We start from the raw sequence: 25,787 nt of genomic DNA on the forward strand, positions 1-25,787 counted from the left end.
CATATTGTTTATGTTCCCATTAATATCAATTAGGTTTTTTGTTTCATAAATGTTATCTTTTTTAATTTTTCAAGTTTTCTACTCTAATTTTCTTCATTAGATTAAATCACTTCATTTATTAACCTTGCTTCTAACAAAATGAAGCAAGGTTAATAACCTTGCTTCATTTGATTTTTTTTTCAATCAATTTAAAAAAAATTGCCTAAGGAAGATCAGTACATTACTTCTAAAAGAAAAAGTTTTTTCTGGTTGATTAGGGAGAGAAAAAAGAATACCATATGTTCTAATTTGTATGTGTGCAGCACATACAAATTTATTTTATAAGCATATAATTTATTTATAAGCAGCTACACATTTTATTAATTTTGAATCCAGGAGCAGGAGACGTTTTTGTCATATTAATCTTCTTTGATAGAAGTATTTTAAGATTGATTTCTATCCCACTTACATAACTGCTCAGTTGCAATTCTTTCAAACTGAGTATTTCCAAAAATGTTTGTACAAACTCAGTAGCTTTGTCAATTTCAACATACAATTTTGCTGTTTGATATGGCTCCTGACTAATTCCTTATAGTTTTTAAATACTTACAGTCAATTTATTGGTCAAAAATGTGTCTGCTTCATTTAATTTATCATTAAGTTGTAAAATAGGCCAAACAAGTGCAACAACTACAAAATCCTATTTGGGCATTTAAATATATAAACAGAAATTAATTTATTTTTTATTTTCCTTTCTAGACACTGAATTATGTAACAAAATTTTATTATACACCTGAAGCTTTATATCTGAATCTTTGCTGGACAAAAAATTTTAATTTGTAATAATATGATATAACTGTATGCTTACTACAGATAACATTCAATTTATTCATCCAGAAATACATTCACTAGCACTGGCTGCAATGACTATTGTTAAGCTGTAACGTAAAAGTGAAGGAGATTATTAAAATCTATAGAAATCTGTGTAGGAAGAAATTAGAGATGCTTCAAATTTCATACTCTGCTTTTTCCCTCCCAAAAAATGATGGAAATATTTATGAGGCGTTTGCAAATTATACTGAGGTAATAGAAACTGCAATAGCATATTGTTATATCTGTATATAGAATGGATCCAATACATCACAGCTATAAAGGAATGTGGTAAATCACTAAAAAACTACCCAAATTTTCCATCAGTTAGAGATACAGAGGCGAAAGAAAAAAATCTGATGTGGACACCACATGACTTCCTTGTACGCTTATTAAATTACATATACAGATTTTTTTAAATGAAAAATACATAATTTATTTATTTAGCATATGGCAGCAAGACACAACATCAATTACAGTCAAAAATTACAAACATCTAATAAACTAATATAAGCTACTGATTCTGGAGTCATCATCAGGAAATCTTCAGGATTCCCTTCATAAGCTGTCCTACAGCAAACTTCTGTAATGTTTTTAACGGTTTGATTTTCACCATACTTGCAAAGGGCGTCAGTGTTTTACCCCATTTATACAGGAAATAGGCCCACCTACCATGCTGAGTTCATATTTTGTTTAATGTTGACCATGTCTTTCATGACAAGTCAAAACCTGGCAGCTTTTGAGCAATACATGGAATTTGGTAATTCTACTTTGTGGTCCATTCTTGATGTCAGGCATCAGTAAGGTTGAATTCTTCCTCTGTGGCAGCAATTGTTGTTTTGATAGATGGCTTTCTAGATCGAAGGCGACTATGATTGGCATCCTCAATGTCCTCATGTATTGGTACATCTCAATTGTCCATAATCTTCCTGTACTCTCTTGTAAGAGCATTCATACGGCATAATTTTGGGGGTGGTATGTGGCTCAATACTGGAAGCCATTCTACAGGAGTAGACCTGATAACCCCGGTTATAACCCCATTAATTTTAATTATATTCAATATAATTTTTATATTAAAATAAAATTTTATTTCATTAATAACTTCTGATATTTTTTTAATTATTTTTTTTTGTTATTATCAAATTATTATTTATTGTACATTTTTTTTTTTACAATCAGAGGTTAATAATTATTAATATAACAATATATTTAACTTAAATTAGAAGGAGATGAAGTCGGATTTGAAGTGAATGTGCCTTCCCCTTGTAAGATACAAATATTTCATTAATTAAAATTTTATTTGGGTATAACTCTGGAACCAATGAAAACAAGTACCACTTATATGTCGTTGAAAACCTCTCAATGAGGGGCTTATACTGCAGTTAAGAACAAGTAGAAAATCCAAAAAATTTAAATTTTGGGCTTTTTTTGACAAGTCGATTACAATAAAAAGGGAAGTGCACAACTAGATGTTACAACAGTCCTAAATCCAAAATTTCAACATTCTATAGTTAATCATTTTTGAGTTATGAGAGTCAAAATAAATATTTCTGTTGAAATCTGAAATTTTTTGTGATCACAATAATACTTCCTTTACTTTGTACAAGGAAGTAAAAACAAGTTTAATGAAATGCATATACTATTATGTTGAGCCAAAGAAGAAGAATCATAACTACCAGTTAGTGTAATTGCTAGCTAGATCATCTAGATCAGATGGACTTAGTTTTGATTCCTGACTAAGGTCTGACATTTTTTTACTTGATTACATCCATCACATCATCCTTGTTTTCATACAAGTAGAAGTGTAAAAAGTCATAGTAATAACACAAAACAAATATTTTAAAAACATTTTTCATTTATTTAATTAACAATTAAATTTTTGTTTTGGTTAATAACTAAGTCAACGTATAAGCTCAAAAGTTATTATTATTAACTTATTATGATACTCCGTTTGGGAGTAATACCATGCTTAAATGGGAAAAATTACTTTTTATTTAAAAGAAAGTTAAAATTATTTCTAATATTTATTTACGAGAAAAAAATTGTCCATATGTTAGTATATTTATACTTTTTTCCATTCTTTCTGTATTTCTTCTCTTTTAAGTTTTCATTATTTTAATTTTATTTCTACTAAAAAAGGGGTAAAAAATTGAATATAATAAATAAATGTAACACATAATTTAGTAAATAATGTTTACCTAAGTGACAGATTTCTAATGAATATGATAAAATAAATTCAGTGTGAAATTCCAACATTAAATGTTTAATAATACGTACTTTCATCACCTAATTTATGAGCTTTAGGCTGCAATGTGAACTCCCACATGTTAACAACATCTTGACTTTTACGAACATTCTCTTCTCGCCATGTCCGAAATAAATCTCTTACTTCTGAAAACAAGTTAAAGTCAAAACAATTTTATTTATAATAATCAATAGCATTTAGAATAAATTATATTGAATTATTAAAAAAAGAATGTATTTTATAAGTTACATGATAAATTGCACGATTACATAGATAGGTAGAATTTACCTATGTGGAAAAGTACAGGGATGGACAAAAATATAACAGGTAGTTAAAGATAGCTGTAGTGATGGATGCTTGTTAATTGGCCATTAAGCCTTCTGTAAATTTACACTACAGAGGAAATTGAGGTTGTACTTTTATATAATACATATAAGTCACTATTTAGCTGATTCTGTTACTGCCAGATACAAGGCAATAATATTTTTCTTCAAAAACACTTATTATTGAGTTAAATTGGAATGTACCAGTGCTGAAAAAAGATGTTATAAATGGGATTCAACATCCTAAGAGTCATTTGTCATGCACAAACTCCATTTAATGTTTAAAAATTTGAGATTTGTTTCAAGTGGTTTGTAGCAGATATGTAAGTGCAAATCAAATTTACTTAAATTTTACAGCCGTACAATCTAAGTTGGATTATGGCTCAGACATTTACTTCTTTATAAGACATTTACTAAAAAATTGACATTCAAATTAATAGAACTTTTTGTTCTTTAAGAGTTAGATAATTAATTATCAGTACCTTTTTCGGTGGAGTTTCGACTTGCATTGTGTTTAAGTTGTAAAGGTTAGGAAACATAATATTCTACTCATGTTGATTGTTTAATAAGTTGGTATTAATAAATTTACCATGGTAGTTACGTTACATGTAAATTCAAAAGTGTTGAGGATCTTTATTTAGGTTTATGTGCAAAATTGCATGTTGTGGTTACTGACTTTATGGTATCTTTCTATGAATTGATTAGCAGCAGTTGATTCTGTAACTATATTTATATATGCATTTTGTACATGCAATAAAATACTAATTAGTCTAACACGAGGGCTGCTTTTTAGGTTTTTACCAAAACAATGAAAGAGAAAACCTTTTTGGTACAAATCTTGTCTTATTGTTTCTCAAAATATTTGCCTTTAGGATTTATACACTGTTGCATGTGTTCGAACCAATTCTCAAAACATTTTTCCAATTTGAAGTTGGTACCTCAAGAACATGGTTTTGAAAGGATTCAACAGCTTCTTAAGGTAATGAAAATCACTTTCCACTCATTTTTTGTTTGACATTCAGGGACAAAAAGAAGTCGTTTGGCGATAAATCAAATGAATACAGGCAATGATACATTAATTCAATGTTTTTCTCAGTCAAATAATCAATTTTTTGATTGCTGTGAGAGAGCTGGCATTGTCATGATGAAGAATGATGTGATGTTTTCGGTTGTTTTTTCTGATGTCATTGATGACTTCTGTCAAACAAATTGTTGTATACCATTCAGCATTAACTGTTCTTCAATCCTCTGAATCAGGCATGTCAAACTCATTAACTACCGAGGGCCATATTAAGTGTTATATATTAAATCACAGGCCAAAAAACAAATGGAAATAAAGATGAAGCATAGCTTTTATTATAAACAAATCAACACATACAAAATAATAATAATACCGAGAAAATAAACATATTAAAAAATACATATATATATATATATAAGAAAAGTTTATTTTTTTCAATTTAACATTATTTAAATAAAACAATATAATTTTTTTTTAAAGAAACTTTGCAACATTTTTCATTAACCAAATCTTCAAAATTTAATTTAATTTGTTGAGTTGTAGTTATTTTTAAAATTGCTTGCATATGCTTGTCTGTTAATGTTGATCTTTCTGCAGTTTTATTATTTCTAAAGTGGAAAATAGTTGTTTGCACAAATATGTGGTACCGAATACAGGTAAAATACGTTTAATTGCTAATAACACATTGGGGAATCACTTCAGTGATAAATAATTATAGCACTGTGGAATCCTAACAGCCACATAAATTTTTCTTTCAATACGGAATTGCGCAGAAGTTTGATTAATTCCAGTTGTAAATTTTCATCAACAGTTTCAACATCAATGGACAAAGGAGAGGTAAATAATTGAAATTAATTTTCACATTTCTTTTTTATATTTTTTCATACTATAAGAACACAAAAATCATTGCCTAACCTTATTACAAGTCCTGACCAATTATAAAACTGAAGACATAAAATTACACAACAATATAAAAACATAAAGAAGTAAAACTGAAGAATTTGAAATATTTCTTTTCAATGAGACATAAAATTCTGTATGTTTTCACAACAATGGCTGGCCAAAAGAGAAGTCATCTTGAGCTAGGTAATTTTAAGCTGATGAACCTTTTCGTAGAACTAGATCGTAAAAATTTGGGAATCTCAATTTTTGGGAGTCATTTTATGATCAGCTTTTTCAATTAAGTATGAAAGTTATCACATACTCACAGAAGAAATTAATTTTGAATGCTGTGCAAATTCAATGGTTTTTTAACTTTTCTACGTACACTACCAGAAATGATTTTTAAAATCCTTAATAAATTCAATGTTATTGTATATGGCAATTTAACTATTAACTCTCTAGAAAATTCTGTGTTATGAGTAATAACTACTAACTCAATTTGAGTTAGCGGGTATAAAAATATTTTCATCTCTCAGCCAACTAGAATTACAATACTCAGCCATCTGTATAGAACAATATTTTTACAAAATTTACCTATGAATAATTTTTTTTTTATATATCTGTGAAAATTATGATCATATGATACAATAATTATTAGTTTTTTTTTTAAAAAGTCATAAAATTAGCTTAGATGAAACATTTAAGAATTTTCTTAACTTAAAAAAAAAAGAAACAGTATAAGCATAAAAAGGAAAATGCATTAATTTATAAAGGAATTAAAAATCTAGCTATATGCTAAGAAATAACTCTGAAATATGTAAACATAATTTATCTATAACTTCCAGAATTATTTGGAACATTTCAAATTAATTTATGCGTAAGCTATTCATACTGCTAAGATTGATTATATTATGATAAGATAATATCTAATTCAAAGATAAATCCAACACTACATTAGCAGTTATAAGGAATGAAAATGGATTTGGAAATAAAACCGGTTAGAAAACTTGACCAAATTTCAAATCAACTGAAACTTCCATTATTTCGCTACCTAACAAAGGGATTTAATTATTTCTTTTCCAGTATTTCAAACAACAATTCTGATCCTTTTCAAACAATGTCATTCACAATGAATGATTTTGTTCATCAATCAGTTATTTTATTTCCTATGATACCTAGGAGGTAAAACTTGTAAGTACAAAGAGTAAATATTCAGTAGGTACTGATGAAATTCAAGCCAGTATTTTAAAAAAAAGCATACATGCTATTATTATCCATTCTACAAATATAATTACTGAATTCATTAATTAAAACAACAGAATATTTCCCAGCTGCCTTAAGACTTCCATTGTTTTTCCCTTCCTTAAGAAAGTTCTGGTATTTATTTACAAAATTACGGGAAATATTGTTATTGTCCATTTTTACAAACTATTACAAAAAAAATGATGAAAAATCAACTTTTATAATTTCTCGTTAAGCATAAAGTATTAAAAACGTTTCGGAATGGTTTCCGGAAAAATTATCTACTGATACAGCCATTTCCTAGGTTTTGAAAATACTTTAATTGTAGAGCACAAAAATATTCTATTTTCAATTTTTTATGATCTCAGTAAAGCATTCTATTTAGTTCTGCATATTTTACTGATGGAAAAACTTAGTCATGTTATCATTGGAATTGCTTTGTCACATCTTACCAACTGTAAACAAGTAGTGAAATTTCATCTATTGATAAGAATAGATATGTAAAATTTACCTCTTCGTTTCAATATGTAGAACAGAGTGGCTTGGGGAAGTGTTCTTGTTCCCTTGTTTTTCTTAGTGTTTAGTAATAACTTTTCACAAAATCTTGAGTCGTTCATTGCAACATTCTCTGTATCTATATCTGAAGGTAGTTATTTAAAAGGAATAGAAAATTCTATGGTAACAGTCCAAAATACCATTCACTGAATGGAATGTAACCTTCTAACTTTAATTACAGATAAAACCATTGCGTTGCACTTTTTAGATAGATGTAATACTGCTGATCAGTGAATAGAATTCCCACTAGTGATACTAATAATGTATCTCTGTTGCCCATAAAGTAAAGTTTCTGGAAGTTTGTTGGACAACAACTTCTCTTGGAATGATCAAACTGTACAGTTTTGTTTTGAAGAGCCTTACTAAAATACTAAACTTGCCATTATTAAATATTTATTAAGTTAATGTGTATCCCTATCCAAAGCAATGTCATTTCTTGGGGCTCCCTCAAAAAAAAACAGACTAAAATTTTAAGATACTATGTGGGCGGGAAATCCCTTTACACTGTAATAAATACAGCTTAATCGGGCTACACTGCTCTCAATTCTGACTGCTGATACTGCTCACTGCTGCTGGAAAAGGTGGGGAGGATATAAGCTGTGGCAGGATGACCTCAGTCATAGTTGAGTGTAGAATGGTTGCAGGTACGAGTGCATTCACTGTTGGAGGGCGTTTGTTAGCTTGTGTATAGGTCCTTGAACATCCACACGCTGGTAAAACATTGGAGAACATTATGAATGACTTTTCTGTGCGTTTTGGGAAATCATCACAATCATGGTAAACATAGTAATATGGGAGAAGAAGGCTTTTGCAACGGGAAGTGTTCTTGATGCGCCACGCAATGGGAGGCTGAGCACTCGATCTGAGAAGTGTGCTGCTGTGGAGGCATTGATTCAAGATCACTGGTAGATGTGCTTTTTCATGTAAGTTATTGCTTGAACTTTCCAAGACTAAACTATAAAAAGAATGTAATCTTCTCAGATGAGTGTATCATCTATAGAAGTTCTCTAATCAAAATCTTTTTTCTGGACGAAAGACAATCCTCACTTTTTTGAGCAAATTGAATACCATCAGTCTCATATTATGATTTGGGCTGGGATGACAGCTGAACATCTCCTTGGTCCTTAATTTTTTGATGGCGCAGTTAATCAAAACAGTTATCTGAGAATGATTGATGAGTAGTTGCTTCAGGAATTAAAGGAAAAAAAGATCGCTGACATCAATGTCTCCAGCACATTTTGCTTTGACTGTTCACAGACGCTTCAATGAAATTTTCCCAAATTGCTGGATCTGACATCGGTCAGAGGAGTTACTGACTCCATTGCCTTCACCAGCAAGCTCTGTCCTCACCACAGCTGACAATGCACTATGGGGTTCTGTAAAAAAAAAAGAGATCTGAAAATGCAAATACGTCAACAACGAGCAGCTACAAGACGTTGTTTGGTCAGCATTTGAAATGATCACCCCTAATACGCTGTTGTGGATGAACAACCAGACATGGAGGCGCAGGCAGGTGTGCTTTGAACATGGTGGAACCCACACAGACATTATAGATCTGCAGCAGGCAAGCTACATCTATCCTTACAACTTCAGAACATAAAAGGATTTCCCATCCACCACATATAAAAATGGATGTCATTATCTTGGGCTCTTAAGTATGAATCACGTAGTGATATTTATAAAATTAAATATGCTAATTCAATTAGCATATTTATGTGTTTATATTTATGAATGTGCAATCTTTGCTAAAAAGAAAAGTAATTTATTCTTTAAAAATGGACAATATCCACACTCATCAAATAAGATAATGAAATTCTTTTCGTACAATTCAACACAATACTTCGATTTAGAGAAAGGACCTACTATACCACTGTTTCAAATTTATAATAAATTACTGATCCATTTGAAAAATTTATTCACTAGTTTATTTAAAATTGAATCAAAAGGTTTTCTTTTACAAAAATAACATTAATCTGTTGATGAATTTTTAAATACAAGGGCTGTTTTTTTTTCAACCTCCAACAGGTTATAAAAAAAAGACACTGACATTACTAAGAGATGAGTATTATCTAACTTATTTTTCTACATAATCACCAAAACAATTGAGGTATTTGTTATATCGTGACACCAGCTTTCCCAGGGCCTCTTCAAAGAAGTTTACCGTCAGTGAGGTAAGGTACATCTTGACAGCCTCCTGAAGTTCTTTATTGGTAGCGAAGTGTTGTCTGCCTAACAATGCCTTCAATTCTTGAAAGAGGTAAAAATCGCTAGGTACTAGGTCTGGACTGTATGGTGGATGGTCGAAAACTTCCCACTTGAATTGTTTGAGGTCTTGCGTCACGCTTCACATTGCAGTCGTGCATTGTCATGGATTAAATCCATGCTGGGTGAGAGCATGCCTTTTTGTTTATTCTGGATCGCTCTGTGGAGGGGACGTAAAGATTCACAATAAATTTCTTTTGTTATTGTTGCCCTCTGCTCCATAAAGTCCATCAACAAGACACCTTTATGGTCCCAAAAAAACTATGGCAATTGTTTTATTTTTTCTCAGTGTCTGTTAGAACCTTTTCGACTTGTTTGGAGAAGTGTGCATCCATTACTTAAACTGTTCTTTGATATCTGGACTGTCATACTGGATCCAAATCTCATCGTCACTAACGATAGACTGTAAACTCTTCCCCTCCATCATCATAACATGTGAGAAACAGAAACTGACGCCATTTGCTGCACTTTGTGATCATTATTCAACATTTTTGGGATCCAATGTGCACACAGTTTCTGGTATGTTTATCAGTTACAAAGTGCTTTTTATAAAGGAATCTTGTATTTTTTTATTTCAGTTGTTAAAAATGAAATAAAATCCACTAAAATCTACTTGAATGAACAAATGTACATTCAAACAGAGCTAACACAAGAAGTGTGGTTAAAACTTTAATGCAAAAAGTTAATGCAAATGATAGATTATTTCTAGGTTTGGATTGAATAATTGAAACTGTAATTTCAACCTCAATGATAAAAACTAAAGTACTTGCTACTTAAAACTTATAAGTTCTTACGATCTAGATAACAAAATCATTAAATGTAAAGGCACGATGACCATACTTTCCCAAAGGAAGTTCAGGACAGGTTATAATAATGATTTGTATAAAGACAGACATTGACCACTAGCCACTCCTGCTTATGCTCTGGTCTTATGTGTACATTATACATATTGTAATTATATTGTCATATATATATATATATATATATATATATATATATAAAACTCTAATATTAGGTTATCTGCTAGACTGTTGATGCAGTTGAGAACATGGGCCATATAATCAATTCCAAGGTTTTTCACAACTTAAAGATAATTTTTGAAAAAGATTCCTCAACCCATTCCTTTTAGTGCTCCTAAAATTGGCTAATATCTGAATTGTTTTCTGAGAAGGCAATAAGTTTATCTAAAAGACCATCTCTTATTAAAAACAGAAAATACATAATCGTTTAATTGATTGCTAATCTCTCCTGGCAATGTTTCAAGCTCTAAAACTTTATGTTAATGCTAGTAGTCTCATGAAAATATCTAACAACCATGGGGGCTAATTTATCTGCTCCATGATTTGAAGAATCTACTATTATTCAAAAACCTTTAGTTTCTGCTAACTCTTCAAAATTCTCCATTCAAGAGCTAAAAATTGTCACATTTCTCACATTTAGCTCCTACCGAAGAAAATTTAAGTTTGAATAATTTACAAAAACTTTTAAATATACAAACGATCTAAAACTATGGTTATCTTTTAACATGTGATAGGCAATCACTGCCTCTTTTAACATGAGGCCAGTTTTATAAGAATTGTCTTTAATAATATAATTATTCAATGAAGAGCTTGAGGCTGTACTGTTAACCTCAGCTTGATGTTTCTTGGATCTGAGGTAGTGGATCTTTTCCGTTAAATGGCTGGACTTGCACTTTGTTGAGAATAGTGTAAACGCATCTTGCTATGGGATGGAATCATAGTCATTACTGCTGCCATCACACCCTCCCATTGAAGCCCAAAAGTGCAAGGAGGGGAGGGGGTGGCGACCAGAACATCACTAAGCGGGTGTTTTCCCCTACAGGGTTGGGATGCTGCCGTTACCCATAATTAATTAATTGGTACTTACGTATTAATGCCACCGCAGCTGTTTAGGTTATGTTGACTTCGTGTACTGACAAATCGTACATATATAAAAATAACCTAACTAAATATCTACGTTCGCTTCGCTCGCTAACCTCTTATGTATTAACGCCACCGTAGCTACAGCTTTATTTAAAACAATTGGATTTCGGTGGATTAACATTAATTGGATTTCAGTGCTATAACATTAAGGTTATATTATTAAGTTGTATGTATTATGCATATTTAATGTAATTATAAGAGGTTAGCGAGCGAACCGAGCGTAGGTTATATTTAGTTAGGTTATTTTGATATACGTACGATTTATCAGTACAAGAAGTCAACATAACCTAAACAGCAGCTGTAGCTGCGGTGGTGTTAATACGTAAGTACCAATTAATTTATGCAGTGTTCAACGTAAAAGCTATCCTTGCTGTTATTTTGTAGAGAGAGATTTTACTACAGTAATGTACGAGGTGACTCAGTTTGTTATCCTTCACTAGTATTGTTATTTTTTTAATATTTCTTTTATGTATGTTTATTTTTGCATAGCATACATTGATTATTAATGTATAGTGTATGTTGATTAATAAATAAAGTTTTATTTTTTGTCTTCAGTCATTTGACTGGTTTGATGCAGCTCTCCAAGATTCCCTATCTAGTGCTAGTCGTTTCATTTCAGTATACCCTCTACATCCTACATCCCTAACAATTTGTTTTACATATTGCAAACGTGGCCTGCCTACACAATTTTTTCCTTCTACCTGTCCTTCCAATATCAAAGCGACTATTCCAGGATGCCTTAGTATGTGGCCTATAAGTCTGTCTCTTCTTTTAACTATATTTTTCCAAATGCTTCTTTCTTCATCTATTTGCCGCAATACCTCTTCATCTGTCACTTTATCCACCCATCTGATTTTTAACATTCTTCTATAGCACCACATTTCAAAAGCTTCTAATCTTTTCTTCTCAGATACTCCAATTGTCCAAGTTTCACTTCCATATAAAGCAACACTCCAAACATATATTTTCAAAAATCTTTTCCTGACATTTAAATTAATTTTTGATGTAAACAAATTATATTTCTTACTGAAGGCTCGTTTCGCTTGTGCTATTCGGCATATTTTTAACTTTAAGTAATAAAGTTAAAAATATCAATTTAAAAAAATTAAAGTTAGCAATAACATTGTAATCAATTGAATACTGAATTATTGCTTTGACAAAATCCGGCGCTGCCGAGTCACAGCCAGCAAGCCAGTCACTGCGGTGTGGCTGGCAATGTGCAACAACAATGTCATTCCAGCTTATACTAAGGCACATTTATACTATTTCCAACAAAATGCAAATGCTGCCACTTAATGGAAAAGATCCATGAGGTGAATCTTTACATCTGTGCGAGCAATGTGGGCAAGGTACTGCACTGTGTGTAAAATACTACATGTGGATTATCATGTCTTTTGAGAATGGGAAAGTGTTTTTGTAAAATATTAAATGTGCACTTAAGTTTCTTGCCTTTAACTTTGTTGGCAATTTCAAATAAAAATCACAATAACTAAATAATAAATTTCACAAAATATTACATACACTGCTTAATTAAAACACCTAAAATAGGCCAAATGCACAAGAGATACGGATGCACTTGATAAAACTAATACATGGTACGAGACTTGTTGGATATTTATTTGGTAACATTTCAGATTATTATGAAATAATCACTTCAGATTATTTCGCCGGAATATATAGTAACATTATGCGATGCTAACTAAACAATTAAATTAGTATGGCGAGCGGTGGTGGGAGCAAACGAGACAGTAAAATTTCCCTACAAAATTAGATGGTTTAAAATTAATAATAGACCTTGTCGACAAAATTCGGGAAAAAGATAAATCCACATAGAAGGCCTATGTTTACACAGCTGGTTAATGTAATTAGAAGCCCATGAATAAAACATACACAACATTTATTTTTTACTTTCGAGAATACTGGCTAACTGGGATAATAACTAATTTGAAAGAAGAAATATTTTGTAATTTTTAGATTATCAGTAGTCTTAGAGGTTATAAACATTGATTCACAAAACAACACAGATTTTTGCAAAGTATTAAGTCATTATACCACTTACCTGTCCAATTCATTGAAAACGTGGGATATTCCTAACGTTTTCAAGCAAAACTGATAACAGTAAAATAATTGTTGAACTAACTAAGGTTATATATTTCTCCGTGAGAAAATTGCTTCTAACACAGACGGTAATACCGTTTCCTTGATTTCATCATTCCTTCCAAAAACATAACCCACACCCTACAGACACGTAAAACCAAAACTGAGGCATTTGGAATGATTATTTATGTAATGTACACGTTCGGTACTTATTGCTGGTACACAGCCGTTGATTAACAGGCCCAATACTCGATTCGGGCCATCTATTGCTTGAAAAACAAGTACTTAACATAAATATTGTTAAGAGTAAGGGTTTACTCATAAAACTATATATCTATAGTTTTATCGTTATCTTATCAACGGTATCTAGGTATATAACACATGAATTTCATTAATATAAAATATATTAATAAGTATAATAATAGATAATGTATCTATTATCTGTATTTTAGATAAATATAATATAGAAAAAAATTCCCTCATTTTGAAAAAGTTAATAGAACAAATAAAAACACTGACGATTTCGAATCTTTCAATTAAAATTTTTTCTGTATTTAGCAAACTGGTCATTTAAAAAACCTCTATGTCCGTAGCATAATAATGTAGAAACTAACGGGTATCTCAAATGAAAATGTATTCCAATTCTTACAAAACGTTTAATTTATTATATTCAAATAACAAAGATGGAAACAGTAATACTGAATGAATTTTTATTTACTGATGCTCAATACTGCCATCATTTTCCTCCCTGTATGCCTGAACACGTTTCGAAATGTTTGAACCACTAAAGAAGTAATTACATTTACTAATTAAGTTATGTTATTTTTATGCTCAACCAGTTAATTTTAAATTTTTACTTAATCCAGTAAATTTTCTGCTACAGTAGAAAATTATTTTATATGGTTGCAGTTTTAAATGCTTAGTCAGTGATCTGTGCATACTACATCTTGAAATTTCTGCTTGTTGTGCCAATTTTCTGATGGATTTTTTCAGGCTGTGAGTTACGTGATTAGAAATACCACCCAACTTTTCCTCCATCAGGATAGATTATTTTCTGCTCTTGGGGGCATCTGACAGGTCTAGTTTCTCAGAATTTACTAAATTTTATACAACGTTGTGATGTGGAACATTGATGTCTGGGAATGTTGGATTAAACATTTACTTCATTTGTTCTGTGTAATGTTCACCACCATGAAACACATTTTCAACCAAAAAAATTTTAACTTCAAGTGTTAAAATCATTGTCACACACTAAATATAAAAGCTTCAATGGTTATGGAAATGAAAGGTTTTGTCAACAGTGAAAAATGGAAATCAGTTGTAAACAAGGTCAGCTATTACATTCAGCTGTAACAGTTAGATGAGAGGTGTTCCTTTGCATCCCTGTTTGCAAAAAGTTGAGTTAATTTGCCCAGATTAGTTTAGCTTATATTTTATATTGTATATATACATAAACATACACATATACAGTATATAGTGTAAATATTTTTCTCTGTGATTTATGCAGAATATTTTTTGGCATAAATCATAGGGCAGAAGCAAGCTTGTTGGATGAAAGTATTGATTGCAGTCTTTCATAATTATCACAATACAAACATTGTTTCTCAGTACCAAGAAAATAATGTAAAGAAATGTTTTTTCCACCATAAATAATACACTAATAACTGTAAGAAATTATATAATGAAAACCGATTAATTTTAATGGTTATACTATTCAATGGCTTTCTTTGAAAAAACGATTCTGCTAGTTTATCTTGATAATAGGATGTACACTATTTCATTTACTTTGTCTCTTCAAATACATTGGATGTAGTGTTTATGAATCTGAGCTGAATAAAAATGTACTAGACTACAAGACTGGTTTGTTGTATGAGTCATTTGTTCATATTAAGAGATCAATCAATTATCATATAAAATACAATCATATTTCACTAATTTTTTTTATACTTAAGGTAGTTTACATAGAAAATCTGTTAAATGGTGTCAAGATAAAGGGGCAATATCAAGTATTGTTATGATAGAGCTAAATGTGATTAATAGTAATTAATGGATTTTAATGAATCCTCTTCTAAATTGTTCAGTTAGATAATAAACTGTTTAATCTCTAAATCAGAATACAAAGAAAACTCTTTTTTATAAAGATGGAAATTTAAAAATATTGTAGAAAACTATTAATTTTGTTTTAAGGCCAACCTCAGTAGCTAGTTTTAATTTTGAAAGTCCCAGGTTCGAATCCAGGTTAGGGATGGTATTTTACAAATGGTACAAAATTTCTATTGCATATTTCCATGCTCAAACTTTCAAGGTTAGGTTGAGAATTAATCATTAACTAAAAAGACTACTTATTAAAGTTGAATTTATTATTTTTAAAAAAAGTTATAAGTTTTAATGTTTTCCAAATTTCTCTTGAATTGTTTTATGAAAATACTTTCAATATCAGAATGATATTATTATATATCATTACACTATAACAATTCTGAATTGTTACTATAAAAATATGAAGGATATCTTCAGATTGACTATGTAGACAATATGATTATTTTTGTTAAACAAATACCTTCCATTTAAATACCATAATTTTGATGATACTTAAATATGATCATCATTGTCAGCCTCCATGAGACAAGTGGTATTTATTTATTTAGCTTATGGCACCAAAACACAACACCAGCTACAGTCAAAAATTACAAATAAAGATTTAACAAATTAATATAAGCTACTGATTCTGGAGTTGCTATCAGGAAATCTTCAGAATTCCCTTCATAAGCTGCCCTAGGGCAAGTGGTAGTGTCTCGGCCTTTCATCCAAAGGTCATAGGTTTGAATCCCGGTCAGGCATGGCATTTTCACACATGCTAAAAATCATTCATCTCATCCTCTGAAACAATACTTAACGGTGGTCCTGGAGGTTAGACACAAAACAAAATTTGATCATCTGATGGTTTGGCTAGCCAATTTTATATTACTGTCCCTGTGTGTACTAGACAGTGTTACTTAGTGTTTCTGTGTGTATTAGACAGTAATATAATATTGGCAAGCCAAACCACACACACATATTCATTCTTTTTTAACATAATTATTATTTTAACTTTTAATTAATACTTTTATTATTTGACAACATATTTTTGTATATGAAATTTTTAACTTCTAACTTTAACTTTTAATTTGATTTTAAATCTTAAATTTAAAAGGAAAAAAAAATTAGTTTTAATTCCATTTGATTTAAATTGATTTTAAAGTTTATATCCAAAGTTTTAACAAAATGTATTTTATTGTATTTATCAAGATTTTGTTAATGTTGTGTATTTGTAATATATAATTTTACGTGGAAAATTAAAAGATTGGATCAACTGAAGATGCAAGAAAATTGTGAAAGTACTCTGTACTCTTGTGTATATATATAAAATATAAATATTTTATATAGATTTACATCATCCCACCAAGTTTTGTCAAAATCAGTTAAGATTTTCATCCAGTAAAGCAGATGAAATGATCTTATATATATATATATATATATATATATATATATATATATATATAAGTTTGTCATCCTACCTAATTTAATTTTATTCTGTACTTGGTGGATCAAGTTATTTATTTATGTTTGTATAATAGTACAAAGGAATATGAGTCTTAAAACTGACTTAAAAAAAAGTATATATATATATATATATATATATATATACTTTTTTTATATATATACATGTAGCCTGTGTATAAAATTTGTGACTTGAAAATTCTCTTAAATTACTAGATTAATTTCATTGAAATTTAGATATTAACTCCATTTAAGTATAAATCAATTGCTGGCTCACAGAACATACAGTTTTATTGGAAGTACATTTCACCAAAGCTTTTTCTAAAATATTTTTTACTACTTTTTTCTATTTTAAATGTTAAGCTAATTATTTTGTTTTCTAATTGTCTGTATTATTTTTGTTGTAATTTTAAAAATCATGCTTATTACACATTTTTAAATAATTCACTTAATATTTAATGTATACTTAAATGGAGCAGTATTTTTCGTGAAAGCATTAGTTTAAGTGCATGATTTAACAGTTGACATAATAGTAGAACATAACATAATAGTAAAAAAAGTGAAAATGTACCCTTAATCCCCATTTTTTTTGGCTCTAACCCTGGTTCCTGTAAACCAATTCACTTGAACATCAATAGGCCTTTATTCCCAATAGATTTACATCACCTCACCAAGTTTCGTCAAAATCAGTTAAGATTTTCTCCCAGTAAAGCAGATGAAATGATCTTATATATATATATATATATATATATATATATATGTATATATATACACATATTTATATAAATATGTGTATATATATATATATGTATATATATACACATATTTATATAAATATGTGTATATATATATATATGTATATATATACACATATTTATATAAATATCATACATATATATATATATATATAATATTCGGTTCGGTGGGAAGAGGAAGGCGACTTTTGGTCAGATGATTATAGAATAATTAACTCAGCTTCAAATAATGGGCAGGCAGGAGTAGGTTTCATAATGAACAAGAAGATAGGGAAGAGAGTAGAGTATTTCAAAACGCATAGCGATAGAATCATTGTAATAAGGATAAAATCAAAACCTAAACCGACAACGATTGTTAACGTCTATATGCCTACAAGCGCCCATGATGATGATGAGGTAGAGTGTGTGTACGAAGAGATTGATGAAGCAATTAAACACATAAAAGGAGATGAAAATTTAATAATAGTTGGAGATTGGAATGCAAGTATTGGAAAAGGCAAGGAAGGAAATATAGTGGGTGAATACGGGCTGGGCAAAAGGAATGAAACAGGGGACCGACTTATAGAGTTTTGCACGAAGTATAATTTAGTAATTGCCAACACCCAATTTAAAAATCATAATAGAAGAATATACACTTGGAAAAAGCCAGGCGATACTGCAAGGTATCAGATAGATTATATCATGGTTAAGCAAAGATTTAGAAATAAACTCATTGACTGCAAAACTTACCCTGGAGCAGACATTGATAGCGACCATAATTTGGTGTTAATGAAATGTAGATTGAGGTTTAAAAACCTGAAGAAAAGGTGTCAGATGAATCGGTGGAATTTAGAGAAGCTTGAGGAAGAGGAGGTAAAGAAGATTTTTGAGGAGGATATCGCAAGAGGACTGAGTAAAAAAGATAAGGTAGAAAATGTAGAAGAAGAATGGGAGAATGTTAAAAAGGAAATTACAAATCAGCAGAAGCAAACTTAGGCGGAATAAAGAGAACTGGTAGAAAATGTTGGGTTTCAGACGATATATTGCAGCTGGTGGATGAACGTAGAAAATATAAGACTGCTAGTAATGAAGAAAGTAAAAGGAACTATCGGCAATTAAGAAATGCTATAAACAGGAAGTGCAAACTGGCGAAAGAAGAGTGGATTAAAGAAAAGTGTTCAGAAGTGGAAAGAGAAATGAACATTGGTAAAATAGACGGAGCATATAGGAAAGTTAAGGAAAATTTTGGGGTATATAAATTAAAATCTAATAATGTGTTAAACAAAGATGGTACACCAATATATAATTGGAAAGGTAAAGTCGATAGATGGGTGGAATATATTGAAGAGTTATACGGAGGAAATTAATTAGAAAATGGTGTTATAGAGGAAGAAGAGGAAGTTGAGGAGGATGAAATGGGAGAAACAATACTGAGATCTGAATTTAAGAGAGCATTAAAAGATTTAAATGGCAGAAAGGATCCTGGAATAGACTGAATACCTGTAGAATTACTGCGCAGTGCAGGTGAGGAAGCGATTGATAGATTATACAAACTGGTGTGTAATATTTATGAAAAAGGGGAATTTCCATCAGACTTCAAAAAAAGTGTTATAGTCATGATACCAAAGAAAGCAGGGGCAGATAAATGTGAAGAATATAGAACAATTAGTTTAACTAGTCATGCATCAAAAATCTTAACTAGAATTCTATACAGAAGAATTGAGAGGAGAGTGGAAGAAGTGTTAGGAGAAGACCAATTTGGTTTAAGGAAAAGTTTAGGGACAAGGGAAGCAATTTTAGGCCTCAGATTAATAGTAGAAGGAAGATTAAAGAAAAACAAACCAACATACTTGGCGTTTATAGACCTAGAAAAGGCATTCGATAACGTAGACTGGAATAAAATGTTCAGCATTTTAAAAAAATTAGGGTTCAAATACAGAGATAGAAGAACAATTGCTAACATGTACAGCAACCAAACAGCAACAGTAATAATTGAAGAACATAAGAAAGAAGCCGTAATAAGAAAGGGAGTCCGACCAGGATGTTCCCTATCTCCGTTACTTTTTAATCTTTACATGGAACTAGCAGTTAATGATGTAAGAACAATTTTGATTCGGAGTAACAGTACAAGGTGAGAAGATAAAGATGCTACGATTTGCTGATGATATAGTAATTATAGCCGAGAGTAAAAAGGATTTAGAAGAAACAATGAACGGCATAGATGAAGTCCTACGCAAGAACTATCGCATAAAATAAACAAGAAGAAAACAAAAGTAATGAAATGTAGTAGAAATAACAAAGATGGACCACTGAATGTGAAAATAGGAGGAGAAAAGATTATGGAGGTAGAATAATTTTGTTATTTGGGAAGTAGAATTACTAAAGATGGACGAAGCAGGAGCGATATAAAATGTCGAATAGCACAAGCGAAACGAGCCTTCAGTAAGAAATATAATTTGTTTACATCAAAAATTAATTTAAATGTCAGGAAAAGATTTTTGAAAATATATGTTTGGAGTGTTGCTTTATATGGAAGTGAAACTTGGACAATTGGAGTATCTGAGAAGAAAAGATTAGAAGCTTTTGAAATGTGGTGCTATAGGAGAATGTTAAAAATCAGATGGGTGGATAAAGTGACAAATGAAGAGGTATTGCGGCAAATAGATGAAGAAAGAAGCATTTGGAAAAATATAGTTAAAAGAAGAGACAGACTTATAGGCCACATACTAAGGCATCCTAGAATAGTCGCTTTAATATTGGAAGGACAGGTAGAAGGAAAAAATTGTGTATGCAGGCCACGTTTGGAATATGTAAAACAAATTGTTAGGGATGTAGGATGTAGAGGGTATACTGAAATGAAACGACTAGCACTAGAAAGGGAATCTTGGAGAGCTGCATCAAACCAGTCAAATGACTGAAGACAAAAAAAAAATATCTATATATATCTACTGCACCTGGTCAGTAGCAATTTCTAAATTCTTTGGAAATCCACTAAAAAATAATCATTGAATTTTGGTCATTTGCTGAAGAGTAAAACTTAAATTTATGTAATAAAACATATGGTTTGAATTGAGAACCTCCTCCTTTTTTTGAAATCAGGTTGAGTAGTAGCTACTAGAATGAAATAGTTTTGTGCTAGGCTTTAGCTCCTTAAATATTAACATTCATTAATGTTTAAAAATTTAAATTAAATATTTTTAATTAAAAAATGGGAGATAAATAAAAAATAATAGTATAGAATAGGATTTATTTTACCATTGATTTTCCCAATAAAAAAATTAATAATTAAATTATAAATAATTACTTTATATAAAGAAGTAAATGAATGCTAGATCTTGTTATATTTCATTAGCATAACCTCCAATAATTAGATGTCATAAGATTCTTTATAAATCACAAAGCTGTTTGTATTAAATTATTAATTATGAGTTGTAAAGGCCCTTGTTCTACTAGTAGAAGTGGTGGTGGATCTGGTAATGTAGAAGGTGGTTATAATAGTAATAAATCACCATTTAAATCAAACAGAAGACCATATGGAGAAATAAAATCATGGCTTCCTCCAAAACAAATTGCTGCAACATTTGTTGCATTTGCATTTTTTGTCTGGGTTGCACGACAAATGAGAGGTATGAAACAGGTTATTTTGTATCTTTGTAAGTCCCATTGTCTAAGAATCCCTTTTTGTTGAATCATTTCAATACTGATCTTTCTGAAGCTCAACTGAAGAGATTCTGACTGATATAAATTAGATAGTATATTGAAATTATAATATGGTAATTTTCTATTTATTTTGCTTCATAATCAATAAGTTAATAATAATAAGATATAATAAGTTATAATAAGATATATAAGTTCATAATCAATAACATATAATAATTATTATTTGATAATAATAATCAATAAGTTTGATTTATTGATATAAATTTAATCTTTCAATGAATTTAAATAATTCTTTCGAAGAATCTAAAGAATTTTTTTGCTAAATAAAGATGAAGTAGTGGCTATTTTATAGAGCCACTTGCTTAATGGTCATACAAATACATCTATTCTTCTGTGAGGTGGTAAAAAAAAGATTATTAACAATTTAATAATAAATTGTAAATATAAATAAAGTGTTTTTACTAGTACTAAAGTCTTGTTATATTTAAGTATATTATTTATTTTAGAGAATTCAGAAAACAGAATGGAGATATTTAAGAAAAAGGATACAATTATCTTAAGAACATTTTCTACATTCTCTTGTTGTTTATGTTACATATAATTATTTTTTTAAATGTTTTCCCCTTTCGAATGGAATTTGTTTGTACAGTGCATTATTTCATATAAAAGGGGTATATTAATTTGTTGATTTACATTATCTAATTCAGTTTTTCTTACTTCACACATGTGAAGTGCATCTTGATGGGTTTCATGTATCATTAACGCTCATCCACATTTTGGTAGGTTTAGCATGCTGATTGAAGAAGGCTGGTGGTTGGGCTCAGTGAAGAAGGCTGTGGGAAACTATTTCAATCCTCTCTCTCCCTAGAATCCTAGCATGGGACTCATTATTCTTAGGAATAGCTATGCCATTATTGGGAGCTTGTTTTGTCATCGTCTACAATCAATGTGGTTACAGCACCTAACATATATATATATATATATATTTATTCCATTTATTATTATTATTTGTTTATATTCTGACATATCTAACTATTTTAAACCACTATACAGTGATGCCAAGCATAGTCTTTATGGAGCATGTGTTGTATAATTTCTATATATATATGTTCTGAAGGAGTCTCAGTATCTGTAATGACTGATCGAAGTTAGTGTGATTCTAGGCAGTTGAGCAGATAACTTGTACTATTTCGGTTTTGACCTAATACCACATTCGTTTGATTTTTTTGATAAGCTTTAAGAATTTCATTATTTTCTTCCTTTTTTTCCTGTAGTTTGTGTTTGGGGTGGATATATTTTGAAATAAGTGATCTTTGTGTGTTTATGTATGAGTGTGGTGTTTGTTTTACATCATGTTTTGTTTGTAATTATGCTTTTAAAAATTATAGTTTGTTGCTGTTTTTATTTTTTCAGCTCTTGATGTATGAGTACTTGATACTGTTGTGTCTTTTAATATACTTTGTATTTCATTTGAACATTAAAATTAGCTGAGACTTAATGCTATAAGAGGGACAAGAATAGCATTATAACTGATTTTGTAATCTTTTTGCAAATAAACAACTTCACTCTTTATATTCAAAATACAGGTTTTAACTTCTTGGGCAACAGTAATAGATAAAATTATTCATTCATTAACAAAAACATTCATTATGATTATTTGAAGTAGATTAGTATTTTTGATATTTGAAATACCAGAAAAAATTTATTATATATTTCTGCTTCAAGAATATGGTATGAAATAACAAATTAAGACTCAGTCCCTTAATATTCTTTCTTAGGTTGATTTGATGACATGCTTTAATTCCAATTTTCCTGATAATTTTTAATAACTGTCCAGACAAGTTATTTATTTCTTTGTTATATGAATAAATTATATCATATATTAATATTAAAAAAAAATTATTCATAAATTCATTTGTGTAATTTTGGAAGTTGATAAATTAATTTGTAAACAAATATCTCATTAATTTCTAAACTTCCATTACAGTTTTTTTAAATGTAAGAAAAACTAGATAGTTCATAAATAATTTTAAAGAGCTTCAGTATTCAAAGTATAAGAAATAAGTTGTAGAAATATTTAAATTCTATATTACTTTACATTCTTGCATTAAGTAGTGTGTTTTCCAGTGGCTGTGTTCATTTGTGATTTGCCACACAGTTTACATGTTTGGTCTTTTCCAATAAGACCACTTATTTAATAGGGAATTGAATGCCATATTCATTGTCCTTCATTATGTCACAGATTGATTTCATCAGTGTGACTGTAAGAGCTAAGCACTTTCTGACATATTTACTTCTCATCCAATAATTACAGACTTTTGTCTTTTTGAAAGATTTTCAGGAAATGAAAAAGCTGATAAAGCTAAGGAGGATTGTGTTAAACTAATTTTTGATAGATATTTATTCTGACTGTGTACTTTGTCACACAAAGCACACAAAATGGCTGAAGGCAATTTAGCAGAATGATTGATTGACAGTTGACAGCAATAAGCTACATTTTAGTAAAGCTACTGTATTCTCATGGAAGTAATCATTGCAAGAGTGGGTGTGAAATGGTTTCCTTGTAGAAATATGCAATTCTACCACACCATGTTAAAGCCTGATAATCTCTTACCATCTGATGATGTGTCAGTATATGCTGTGGTTAACTGCCTCATAACAATGGCACAGTCACATTCTTATTGGTTGTGTACATAACACGACATTATATCATAGCTTTAAACTAGCTCATAAAATTGATGGCATTTTGGGTAATAATGAGAATGAAGTTTTAAGGCTATTTCAGATTTTTACTGTAGTTTTATAGTATTTTTTCTTACTTTTCATTCTGTAGAGAAACCCTTGTCCTTCAGATTATTGGCGATTCACTTATGCTTATTTGTTTTAAATATCTTACTCTTGTTATTTTTAAAAATTTTTATGGATTTCTATTAATAATTTATTTTCTTAGTATTTTCACCAGTTATGGTTTTGAAAATTCTTTCATGTGTGGGATCTCTTCAAACTTTTACCTCTATTCTTATGTTGTAATATGTGCATTCCACTGTCTGGGAATGAGTAATGCATGCATTTGTGCATTTTTATTTAAATTATTATTATTTTCTCAATTTTTGTTTACACTTATTGGGCATCATACATCTACAATTGGGTTTTTTTTTATCTTCTACAGTTTTCCCACAAAATTATGTACATGATTTTCCATTGTCTGATGTATAGAACTAAATAACACAAATATTCTTTTTTTGTGTGTTAATAGATTATTCTTTATATAAAAGAAATTATTTTTAAAAAATTATAGTCTTCCATCTGGTTTTCGCTCTAAAAAATCAAGAATACTATTATTATTAGATGTCATTAATATAGCTTGCACTGAATGTGACTACAAGTTAAAATAAAAAAAAAAAAAAAGGTTGTTTGATTACTCTTAGTATCTCAACATCCATGCACAATTACACAATTACATCTGACTGTCGTGGAGTTAACCAGGTCAAGTGAGTAAACAGATAGGATGTTATTTAATTGAATAAGGTATCTGAATAGATAAGACATCTGCATGTACAAGTATATAATATCTTCATAAAAATGGAGTAACTGCTATGCAGTGAAATCTCAGCTTGGAATTAGCGGTGATGAGACAGTAAGGTGTTACGTATCACTAAGTCTTCTCCACAAATGTGAAAGTTGAAATTTGGTAGTAGAAGTAAGAAGAACATTTGGAATAAGGATTATGTGTACTTAAGCTCTCAAGTGTATTTTAAGATATCTTGGGCACTGCATATTACAGACATCAAAATTTTAAAAAGTCTGAATAAATCTACTGAAATAATTTTAACTCTTCAAAAAAATAAATAATAGTATTAAGACCATATCATGTACAATGATTGCTGGGCAATGTGCAGGCAAAAGAAGAATGTCTTTCTTTGCTTTGCAATCTGCAAGAGTGATTTCAGGTAGTAGTGATCTGTTGAAAGTTAGAATTTCTAGGGTTTGGACAACATTGATGATCATCTTCGATAAAAGATTGTACAAAGAAATTATATATCTACATAATGTTTTCAGTAAATGATATTTCTAAAATATCACTCAACAGGTTTTACTGTAATAGGCTAACTGTAATGACCAAAAAATACCAGAAAACTAAGAGTGATTTAGCACTTATCATTGCTTTCCCCATTTCATTTCATCATATTTATTTTGTAAATATGATGAATATTTATTTTAAACATGATGGATGTTTCAAACCACAAACCTGATGAATGAACTACATGATTATTCAACTATATAGTGAGATTTGTGAAAAGATGTTTTCTTTCAATCGACCAGTAAGTGAATGGTGCGAAAGAGATTACAAAAAACCTGTTTTGTATTAAGCTAAATTGTAAAATTCCTTCTTTCTGTTTTACTTTTTTAAGCTTATTTAATAATATATGTGTATTA

The 25,787-nt window shown here is 30.0% G+C and overlaps 1 protein-coding gene and 1 long non-coding RNA gene across 2 annotated transcripts in view; one reads left to right on the forward strand and one right to left on the reverse strand.

Moving 5' to 3' along the window:
• The window catches only part of LOC142329245 (ER membrane protein complex subunit 2-like), a 46,948-nt gene extending 33,291 nt beyond the window's left edge, over positions 1-13,657 (reverse strand). The window contains exons 1-2 of the mRNA XM_075373659.1: positions 13,382-13,657; positions 3,127-3,240 (exon numbers count right to left, since the gene is read on the reverse strand). Coding sequence (XP_075229774.1) covers positions 3,127-3,240; positions 13,382-13,394 — 127 coding nt within the window. The 5' untranslated portion in view covers positions 13,395-13,657. The remainder of the gene's footprint in view (positions 1-3,126; positions 3,241-13,381) is intronic.
• A 563-nt stretch (positions 13,658-14,220) lies between these two features.
• Positions 14,221-25,787, forward strand: part of LOC142318257 (uncharacterized) — an 11,726-nt gene continuing 159 nt past the window's right edge. The window contains exon 1 of the long non-coding RNA XR_012754863.1: positions 14,221-14,748. This is a non-coding gene — a long non-coding RNA (uncharacterized LOC142318257). The remainder of the gene's footprint in view (positions 14,749-25,787) is intronic.

Source organism: Lycorma delicatula, chromosome 1, assembly GCF_047948215.1.
Source record: "Lycorma delicatula isolate Av1 chromosome 1, ASM4794821v1, whole genome shotgun sequence".
NCBI lineage: Eukaryota > Metazoa > Arthropoda > Insecta > Hemiptera > Fulgoridae > Lycorma > Lycorma delicatula.